This window comes from Muscardinus avellanarius, assembly GCF_963383645.1.
Source record: "Muscardinus avellanarius genome assembly, chromosome: 3".
NCBI classification, from domain to species: Eukaryota; Metazoa; Chordata; class Mammalia; order Rodentia; family Gliridae; genus Muscardinus; species Muscardinus avellanarius.
The window spans coordinates 111,043,661-111,054,536 of NC_137788.1; the positions used below are offsets into that span (position 1 = coordinate 111,043,661).

At 52.7% G+C, this 10,876-nt stretch overlaps 1 protein-coding gene across 1 annotated transcript in view; it reads left to right on the forward strand.

The window, feature by feature from the left end:
• Window positions 1-10,558, forward strand: part of CFAP45 (cilia and flagella associated protein 45) — a gene marked incomplete at both ends in the record, with an annotated part of 28,862 nt that extends 18,304 nt beyond the window's left edge. Inside the window, 5 exons of the mRNA XM_080691541.1 lie at window positions 78-224; window positions 4,434-4,547; window positions 5,074-5,267; window positions 9,949-10,173; window positions 10,480-10,558. Of these exons, the coding sequence (XP_080547667.1) occupies window positions 78-224; window positions 4,434-4,547; window positions 5,074-5,267; window positions 9,949-10,173; window positions 10,480-10,558 (759 nt within the window). The remainder of the gene's footprint in view (window positions 1-77; window positions 225-4,433; window positions 4,548-5,073; window positions 5,268-9,948; window positions 10,174-10,479) is intronic.
• Between the last annotated feature and the right edge of the window lie 318 nt (window positions 10,559-10,876).

Genomic DNA, 10,876 nt, shown 5'->3' on the forward strand with positions numbered 1-10,876 from the left:
GTGTCTCTCTCCCCGCGTGCCAGGAGCTTTCCGTTTCGCTTCCTTCTCCTCTGAGCCTCTCTTCCTTTTGCCGGCAGGACCTGGAACGGAGGCACCAGCAGAAACTGAAGATGCAGGCGGAAATCAAGCGCATCAACGACGAAAACCAGAGGCAGAAAGCCGAGGTGCTGGCGCAGGAGGAGCTGGCGGACCAGCTGGTGATGGAGTTTACCAAGAAGAAGATGGTAGGGACCTGGCTTGTGACGCCGGGGCGGGCGCTGGCCAGGGACGGCAAGTCTGCACCAGGCGGTCAGGCCGGGGCGCTGAGAACAGAAGACAGCTACCTCTTGTTTTATGTTACGTTTTTGTTTTTATTATTATTATTATTATTATTATTATTATTAATATTATTATTATTTTTTGCAGTACTGGGGATGGAACTTAGGGGCATTCTACCTCTGAGCTACACCCCCAGCCCTATTTTTTTTTATTCTTTATTTTGAAACAGGGTCTCACTGAGTTGTAACAGGCCTCACTAAATAGCTAAGGCTGTCCGTGAACCGCGATCCTTCTGTCTCAGCCTCTCGAATGCTGGGATTACACGTGTGTGCCACCATGCCTGGATTAGTCTCTCTCTTCCTTCCTCCTTTCCTTCCTTCCTTCCTTCCTTCCTTCCTTCCTTCCTTCCTTTCCTTCTTTCTTTCTGGTACTGGAGGCTGAACCCAGGGGCATTCTACCTCCAAGATATACCTCCAGCCCTATTTTATTCTTTTATTTTGGAACAAGGTTTCACTAAGTTGTTGAGACTGGCCGCAAACCTGTGATCCTCCAGTCTCAGCCTCCCAAGTACTGGGATTACAATCGTGCTTCACCACACCCGGCTTAGTCTTTAATTTGAAACAGGGTTTCACTGAGTTGCAAAGAGCCTCACTAAGTAGCTGAGGCTGTCGGCGAACCGCGATCCTCCTGTCTCAGCCCCCCCGAATGCTGGGATTACACGCGTGCTCTACCACGCCCGGCTCACGTCTTGATTCAGAAATGCTGCATGTCCTTGGTCCAAAGGCCTGGCTTCTTTCTCTGGCCACTTTGGCTAGACCCCTGTTTCGCCTCGGTGGAGAAGTTGGTGCGGGTCGGGTGCAGGAAGGGAAGCAGACACCAAGGACTGGTGGGGAGAAGGCTGGTGGATGCCGTGGGTCGGGTGCTCCCAGCAGTGCAGAGGCCGTAGCTCCACACATCCCCTGTGAGAGCTGTGGTATTGGCACCGGTGCTGGGTGTTAGATGCAGGAGGTAAAGTCTCGTCCCTCCTCTCACTGTAGAACTGTAGGGTCAAGAGCTGGGTGGAGCCAGCAGCCATGTCCGCCTGCACAGGTCACACGTGGCTGCTGTCGGGGGCTCGTCATCGTTCTGGAACAGAGCACGCGGGGAAGTGGTGGGGTCTGTGGGGCATGCCAAGGAAGCTGCGTGGCGTGGGTTGGAGTGGGCGTGGCTTTATGGAAATAGGAAGACATAGGACTCCAAATGGCAGGAAAGCTGTGTCTGCATGTGTTGGTGTGTTCTCCTCTGCCAGATTTCCAAGTTACAGGCTGATGGAAAACACGTCATATCCTCCCCCCCTTCTTTCTCTTCCCCTCCCTCCCTTCTTTTCTTTCTTTTTTGTGGTAGTGGGGATTGAACCCAGAGGCAATCTACTTCCAAGCCACACCCTCAGCCCTTTTATTTTTTTTATTTTTGAAGCAGGGTCTTGTTAAGTTGCTGAGGGCCTCTCTAAGTTGCTGGGTGTGCCCTTGAACCTGTGGTCTTTCTGTTCTCAGCCTCCCAAGCCCTGGGATTACAGGCAAGTGCCACTGGGCCCAGCTCCAGAGGACCCATCGGACTCCTCCAGACTCTTCTATAGAAGAGGTTCTTCAGGAAGGGCCCTGTGTGTGTGTGTGTGTGTGTGTGTGTGTGTGTGTGTGTGTGTTTATAATTTGAAAGTAATACTTGGAATACCTATTCATGCTGAATCCAAACCACAGAAAATGAAAGTCAACAAAGCTTATTTCCTTTAGTTCTCTTATTGGATTTTCTTTTTTAAACATTTTTTATTGAACATAAATGGTATACATTTAAACTATACTTGGTGCCCTCTCCCCCCCAGCCCCTTTTCCCCTCCCCCCTCCCACCAATGATTGTCCAGTGTAACCATGCCATATTCATAATTTTACACATATTCGGATGTAGACCCTCATTAATCAAGTTCAGCCTTCCTCCTCCCCTATCTTTCCATTCAAGCTTTGCTGATATTTCCCCTCCATTACCTGGAGTACCACTGGTATCCTCTACGTTCCCTAGTTTGGGCATATTAGAGAGAACATATGCACCTTCTCTTTCTGCTTAATATAATGCTCTCCAGGATCTTATTGGATTTTCTGGGCATGGCAGACAACGGGTTGAGAGCAGAATGGGGCCATGGATGGTTAGTGGGAAATGATGGTTACAGAGCTGCCACTTTCTGAGCACTTAGACTGTGCACAGGCTCTCAGCTAAGCCTTACAGTGTTATCTCATTTACTTTTACACCCACATGAAGCAGCCACTGATTGCTTAGGAAGGCGCCTGCCTCGTTGAGCAGCTGCAGCTCCCAGGAGTACCTAAGCGCGGTCACGCACCGCCCAGGAGTACCTGAGTGAGGTCACACATCGCCGTATCCCGAGTAACGCGTCAGTAGGCGACTCCACCGTTCTCGAGCGTCACGGAGTGTTTGTCCACGAGCGAGGGTGGCTACCACGTCACAAGTGGTACAGTCTCAGGGGACCACTGTCACTGATGCAGTCTGTCACAATCAAAGCATGACTGGAGAGGCCGGGCGTGGTGATGCATGTTTGTAATCCCAGCACTGGGGAGGCTGAGACCGGAGGATCGCGGTTCGCGGACAGCCTCAGCTACTTAGTGAGGCCCTTGGCAACTCAGTGAGACCCTGTTTCAAATTAAAGAATAAAATAAAGGGCAGGGGGTGTTGCTCGAAGGTCAAATGCCCCTGGGTTCTACCCCCAGACCTGCAAAAAAACAAAAAACAAAACAAAAAAATCTTGACTGTATCACCAGCCCTTCCCCCACTTGGTGCTTGCTGTTGTGACCAGGGTTGTCCCTTCTGTGCTAAGGCAGAGGCTGGGGAAGCATCTAGAATTCCCTGCCTGCCATCGAGGGCACGGTGGAACGGAGGGGCCAGCCTGAAACAGCAGGGCACGGCTCAAGCGGGTGGCTCCCTGGCTCCACAGACATCCACGCAGAGAGTGCAGGCTAAGGGAGGCCCCGGGGCAGAGAGATCATTTTCCCTCAGTCTTTGCCGTTATTCTTAAGACCGCTTAGGAGACAGATGTTGATTTGGGGGCGTAGGTGGCACAGGCCTGTAATCCTGGAACATGGGAGGCTGGAACAGGAGAATCTCGAGTGGGAGGCTAGTCTTAGTAACTTTTGAGATCTTGTTCCAAAAGAAAATAGCACTGGGTGTGTGGCTCAGAAGTAGACCTTCCCCCTCTCCCCTGGGTTCAGTTTCCAGTATCACGGACTGAGAGGAAAAGGAATGAAAAGAAAAGAAAAGAAAAGAGAGCCGGGCGAGGTAGCGCACACTTGTAATTCCAGCATTCGGGAGGCTGAGACAGGAGGATCGCGGTTCGTGGCCAGCCTCAGCTACTTAGTGAGGCCCTCTGCAACTCAGTGAGACCTAGTTTCAAAATAAAAGAATAAAAAGATAAGGCTGGGGGTGTAGCTCAGAGGTAGAATGCTCCTCGGTTCCATCCTTAGTACTGGAGAGAGAGAGAGAGAGAGAGAGAGAGAGAGAGAGAGAGAGAGAGAGAGAGAGAGAGAAAGAAGAAGAAGAAGGAGAAGGAGAAGGAGAAGGAGAAGGAGAAGAAGAGAAGAGAAGGTGTCTGGCAAGCTTCGGGGCCATGCTGCCCTCTCCCAGAGGTGGCAGAGGGAGCTCTCTCTTCAGACATCTAACCACAGTGGCGTTGCCCAAAGCACGGTTGGCTGTTTGCCCAGACTAACACCCCTGCTGTGCATTACAGGCCAGGCAGTGGCCGCCCTGCTGTTTCACTGGCCTGGTGACCCCGACACTGGGAGGTTGGTATGCAGTGGAAGGTGTGTGAGATCTCTGGACGCCTGTGTTTGAGCCCCAGCTGGCTGCCTCCTGGCTGGGTCCTCTTGGCCAAGACCCCTGACCTCTGTGAGCGTCGGTCTCCCCGGGCAGAACATCCACGCCACGAGATGTCCTGGGCGGCCTCTGGAGAGGATGCCCGAGCAAGTCTTTGTAAATGAATGCTTTGTAAAGGCTAGCTTTCCTGTCCCTCCATTCTGGCCTGTCCTGAAAGGAGGCAGGACGTGTTAGAAGGATGCTAGGACGTGGGTTGCAGGGTCCGCACATGGCAGGGGCCGGGAAAATGACTCTATGTGTGTGTGGTCTTTTCTTGCCGGCAGGCTCGAGAAGCAGAGTTCGAGGCTGAGCAGGAGAGAATCCGGAGGGAGAAGGAGAAGGAGATTGCACGCCTGCGGGCCATGCAGGAGAAGGCCCAGGATTACCAAGCAGAACAGGTGGGACCTCCCTGTCCTCCCCGCGACAGCCTCAAGGGGGCACAGAGAAGGGGGCACCGGAAGGCGGGCCTGGCGCCCGGTGCCTGTGGCTTGAGCGATACCTGTGCTTCAGAGAAAGTTTTTTTTTAACTGCTCTGCCAAAAAATCCCAACCTTTCCTCACCCATGAAACCAGCGTGTCCTTTAGCAAAGGAAACGGTGGCATCTCCAGTGTGAACAGTTTTTTGAAATTAGAAGTGATGGAGGGACTTCCCAAAAGTGTTTGAGACAGGGGGGCAGAGAGAGAATCGGAATAAGCGGACTGGGAGGACCTGAGGACCCCGCGGGGTGTCTTCTGACCTGTATGTTATATGTGGAGATATTCTATTTTTTCCTAAAATAACTTGCTGCCAGGAAAATCCAGGGTGCTTCCCCCAGCAGATCAGCAAAGCCTGCCCACACTCAGGGTCTTCCTGGGACGCAAGCCGTGCCTGGCTGGGTGGAGCTGGAGGTCTGAGCTGCCCTCACGGGCCCCCTCTTATTGCTAGGATGCCTTGCGGGCCAAGCGCAACCAGGAGGTGGCCGACCGAGAGTGGCGCAGGAAGGAGAAGGAGATGGCGCAGAGGAAAGTGGAGACGGAGGCCATGCTGAAGAAGAGTCGGCTGGAGCAGGTGGCTTTCAAGGAGCACACTCTGGCCGTGCAGGTGCAGCGGGACCGCGACGAGTTCGAGAGGATCCTTCGGTAGGTCCTGCAGTGTGCTGGGGAGGGGCGCCCCTGGTGCTGAGTTGGATGCCTGCGCAGCTCTCTTCACTCTAGCTAGGAGTTGGGCGGAAATATTTCCAAGACACCAGAGCCCAGAATTGGAAAGTAGCATGTGGGAATGGTTCAGGAACTGGGGATTTGGGGGGAGCATATTTATTTATTTATTTATTTATTTATTTATTTATTTATTTATTTATTTATTTGCGGTACTGGGCATCCTACCTCCGAACTATACTCCCAGCCCTATTTATAAAGTTTTTTTTAAAAAAATATTTTTATTTTTTATTTATTTTATTTTTCTGGTAACTGGGGATGAAACCCAGGGGCATTCTACCTCCGAGCTACACTCTCAGCCCTATTTTTTTTTTTTTTCCAGTACTGGGGAATGAAACCCAGGGGCATTCTACTTCCGAGCTATACTCCCAGCCCTATTTTTTTAAGTTTTTAAAATTATTTTTAGTTTTTATTTATTTTATTTTTCTGGTACTGGGGATAGAACCTAGGGGCATTCGACCTCCGAGCTCCACCCCCAGCCCTATTTTTTTATTCTTTATTTTGAAGCAGGGTCTCACTGAGTTGCAGCGGCCTCACTAAGTAGCTGAGGCTGTTCATGAACCTCGATCCTCGATCCTCCAGTCTCAGCCTCCCGAATGCTGGGATTATAAGCGTGCTCCACCACGCCCGGCTTTGGGGAAGCATTTAGTCTGGAGCATGAAAGGCGTCAATAGAGATATACGCCTGCCCCCATGACCTCTATAAGTCAAGGTGTTGCTGCACAGAGGGAACTGGGGTCACTGGGGTGGCTGTGCCAGTGTCGGGGGCTTGGCTCTGCCCACGGAGGGTACTAGACACCGACAGACCCTGCTCGGGCCTGTTCTCCAGGAAGGGTGTCAGCGACGCATGCTGGGAGGGACCTCATCTCTCTTTCTCCATCTCTCCAGCTCTGGAGGGAGGCTCTTTATTATCCTGTAATTCTTTATCCTTCTTTTGCCTTTGGTAATTTCGCCACGTTAGTGGAAGTCGAGTGTCCAGTTCACCTGCACATCGCCTTCCCCGCAGCCGTCTTCAGAGCTGACCTTGAGGTCTGCTCCATCCGCCCCCACCAGACCCAGCCTAACTGGGAACAGCTGCCTCCTGCTCTAGTTCAGCCTCTGCAAGGTCAGGGTTTTTCAAAAGGACGATGCCTGGTGTGGTGGCGCACACCTGTGATCCCAGTACTTGGAGGATCGCAGGTTCAAGGCTGGCCGCAGCAACTTAGTGAGGCTCTGTTTCAAAAATAAAAAATCAAAGAAGCCGGGTGTAGTGGCGCAGGCTTATAATCCCAGCATTCAGGAGCCGAGACAGGAAGATCACGGTTCGTAGACAGACTCAGCTACTTAGTGACGCCCTTTGCAAACTCAGTGAGACCCTGTTTCCAGATAAGGAATAAAAAATAGGGCCGGGGGGGTGTAGCTTGGAGGAAGAATGCCCCTGGGTTCCATCCCCAGTACTGCACACAAAAATCAATCAATCAATCAATCAATCAATCAATCAATCAATGGGGCTGGGGAGTTTAGCTCAGAGGTAGAATGTCCTGGATCCACATCCCCAGCATAAAAAAAAATCAAAAGGAAATAAACCAAGAAAAATCTGAATTTGAATTCGGGGAATGACCAAAGTTATGCTGGGGTAAGCAGAGCTGGAACAGAACAGCCCTGTGTTCTTGGTGTCCGGGCGGTAGCATTGGATTTCTGCATCATTCCCTTTGTTGGTGGCTTGTCAGATGGGGCTATCCAGACCCCAGCAGAGATGGAGAGAGCCCGGGGTGGGGGCTTCTGGGCTTCCCAGAGCCAGGTTCCTGATGCTGTATGCAATTCCCATTCCCAGCGGCTGCAGTGCCCTTGGGCTCTGGCTCTGCTGCAGTTTTCCCCTCCCCGGGGCTGGGCCATGCTCACTGGACCTGCACAGGAGGCAGCTTCCGGAGTCCCCGTGGGGACCCTGTCCTTGGGCTCCACACGGCCTCCCAAGGGGTTGCCCCTTTCCTCCCAGCCTCTGTGCCCTTGGACGTCTGTGAGCCTTTTGCGGGCACTAATATATACTAATGGGATGAAATTAAGGTCTTGCTTTTGCTGCTGACCCACTGGCCTCTGCTTTGCTTTGTTTGCCTGAAGCGTACACACTAGTCAGTTATTAAAGTTGGACTTTGGAGTCCTTCGGCTTCCCCTGCTGTCATAGGTCAGCTTCTAGACCCAGTGTCTCCAGGACTCGTGACCTCCGAGATGAGCCTCGTTGCCCCGAGAGTATCTCTGCTACCACCAGCCATCTGGATTTTCCTCCTTTATTTTTTATTTTATTATTATTTTTTGGTACTGGATATAGAGCGCAAGGCCCTTCTAACTCTGGGCCACACCTCCAGCCCTATTTTATTTTATTTGGGTTTGAAACAGGGTCTCACTAAGTTGCTGCGAGCCTCACTAAGTTGCTGGGACTGGCTTCAAACTTGTGACCTTCCTGTCTCAGTTCCCCAAGTGCTGGGATGACAGGTGTGCACCACCACGCCCGGTTTGGATTTATCTACCTTAAAAGTATGGTCTAGCCGGGCATGGTGGCACATGCTTGCTTATCATCCCAGCGCTTGGGAGGCTGAGACAGGAGGATCGCGCAGGTTTGAAGCCAGCCTCAGCTACTTAGTGAGGCTCTCAGCAACTTAGTGAGACCCTGCTTCCAAACAAAATATAAAATAGGGCTGAGAGTGTAGCCTGGAGGTAGAATGCCTCTGGATTCCATCCCCAGTACTGCCAAAAAAAAAAAAAAAAGTATAATCTAGGCTGGGGACATAGCTCAGTGGTCAAGTACTTTCCTAGTATGTGCAAGGTCTTGAGTTCAATACCCAGTATTGGGGAAAAAAAAGTATGGCTTATATATGAACTTACTGCTTCTGGACAGAGGGAGGCCTTTATTCTCAGCTGATCTGCCCTACCTAGTGTTTTATAGAAATGCCTGGGACCTTTCCAAAAACACTGATATTCAGATTCTACCACCACAGACCATGTAAGTGATGCAGGTCACAGCCCAGAGACCAGACGTGGTGCACCAGAGCGCTGAAAGTGCTGAGAGCTGAGAGATGGAAGATTTCAAAAGATGAAAAGATTTCATTTCTTTCTTTTTGTGGTACTGGAGATGGAACCCAGGGGCATTCTACCTCTGAGCTACATCCCCAGCCCTAGTTTTTATTCCTTATTTTGAAACAGAGTCTCACTGAGTTGCAGAGTGCCTCACTAAGTAGCTGAGGCTGGCCACGAACCATGATCCTCCTGTCTCAGCCTCCCGAGTGCTGGGATGACAAGCGTGCGCCACCACGCCCGGCTAGATTTCGTCTTTTGATTCTCATATGCAGCCTGCCTCCGTGGTTACTGCCCTGCCCTGTGCATGGACCGGGCTCTTCCCCGTTTAGAGTTTCAGTTGCCCGCAGGGGAGTTCTCGGGCACATACAGGTCCTCTTTGGCCACACAGAAGAGGAGGCTCCGTTACTGTGGACGGGTCTGCGCGGTGGGGCCTGGGTGTCCAAGCCAGGTGTTCTCTTCTGATAAGCCGGGAAGGCTCTGTAGGTGGCGTGGGATGTTAGGAGATGTTTGCTCGGTGAGAAGCACTGTTGGGGGTTGAGAAGACACCCCGTGTTTGTTGGATCTTGGGAGACGGCGCAGTGGTGATCCAGGATCGTGGCTGGGCACCAGTGGTCCTCCAGGGGGAGGGCGGGGGAGAGCCCCGCCTCAGATGGGTTTATGTTTTGTTTTTGATAGAGAAAGAAATGGGATGTTAGCTCAAGATGGATTCGAGCTGCATTTCCTCTGAGTTTTCCTGAGCCGACCTGGCTGCTTTTAGCAATTTCCCCCTCTGATGTCTGGGTCCGTGAAGGATTCTTGTGGAAGAGGCTTCCAAGAGGCCTTTGGAGAGATGGCCGAATAAGAGGACTAGGAGATGCCAGGCTGAGCTTTCCCCTCTAGCACCCAAGATAGAAGCAACCGCAGGCCTTCCCCGCTCTTGGTTGGGTTGTTATTGTTAGACAGGAAAGGAGGGAAGAAAGAAGGAATGAAAGAAAAAAGGAATCTTAGGGCAAGCGGGAGAGGAGGTGCGCATTATTAATAAGAAAAAACAGGAACAATAGCTCCCAGTGGGCGAATCCCTCGTTCTGGGACCTGATACATAATCCGCCCGCGGAACCCGGTAAGAAATTAGAATTTTTTTGCGGTACTAGGAATGGAACCCAGGGGCATTCTACCTCTGAGCTACACCTCCAGGACTATTTTTATTTTTTATTTTGAAACAGGGTCTCATTGAGTTGCAAAGGGTCTCACTAAGTAGCTGAGGCTGGCGGCGAATTGCAGTCCTCCTGTCTCAGCCTCCAAAATGCTGGGATGACAGGCGTGCGCCACCACGCCCGGCCGACTGGAGCTCTTGGTTAAACAATTACTAAGAATTTCAGCACCACCACAGTGGCGCAGGACGCCAAGCCTGGGTCCCTTTAAGCACGCCTGTGACAGATGGCTGCACGGCCAGGATGTGGGTTCTAGCTGGTGGCAGGAGGCGGCACATGTAGGGGTCACCTTTGAGCTCCTCTCTGAGCTGCAGGTGACCTTCCGGGGACAGCCCACCCGAAGGCCCCCCGTGTGTCCCTCCGCAGGGCTCAGAGGGAACAGATTGAGAAGGAGAAGCTGGAGGAGGAGAAGAAGGCCACGGGGCGCCTGCAACACGCCAATGAGCTCCGGCGCCAGGTGCGCGAGAACCAGCAGAAGCAGGTCCAGAACCGGATCGACACCTTCGAAGAGGGCCGGCGCCTCCGGGAGGAGGCCCAGAAGCGGCGGGAGCGCATCGACGACATCAAGAAGCAAAAGCTTCAGGAGCTGAGGTGGGCTGGGGTCCCTCCTCCCCTGGCTCTGGGCCATCTGGAACGTGGCTTTAGGCACACATGGGCCGTGGCAGGCGCTCTGGCAGGTGCCCGTCCCGGCTCTGCAGAAGGTGCTGGGCCTGGCTGTTTCTGCCCCCCCCCCCCCTGGGAGCTTCTTGGCACAGTATGTGGGCAGCTTGCCTGATCGCGCCTGGGAGCTGGGCTGGGGGAGCAGGTCCCAGGCCCCGAAACCTCACGGGGTCTGCTTCCTCCTGCCTCTCTCCGGCCGGACTCCTTCTTTACACCTGCCCTGCGTTTCCCCGGCAGAGCCACGGGCCTTCCTGAGAAGTACTGCATTGAAGCCGAGCGCAAAGCTGACATCCAGCCCGCCACCTCTGTGAGCTGAGGGGAGGCCCCAGGAGCTGCGGGGACAGACTCTGCTCAGTCTCTGGGCGTCCTTAATTGCTGCCAACTAGACAGTTCATGGGAACAGATTAAATCTCTTCTATTTGTCTAAGCAGTGGCTGGTCTTGCTCACTGTGGGGTTCTGGCAGCCACAGGGCATCAAAGAGCAGAAAAAAATAGGTTATGGGGGACGGGATGTGGGCGGGAGATGTGCAGGCGCAGAGAAAGGTAGGCTGTTCTCTCTTGAAGGTCCGTCCTTAATGGGGTGGTCTGCGTGCTGTGGGGTTTCCTGGCTGTTCCTGTGGTTACCTGGGGTGCC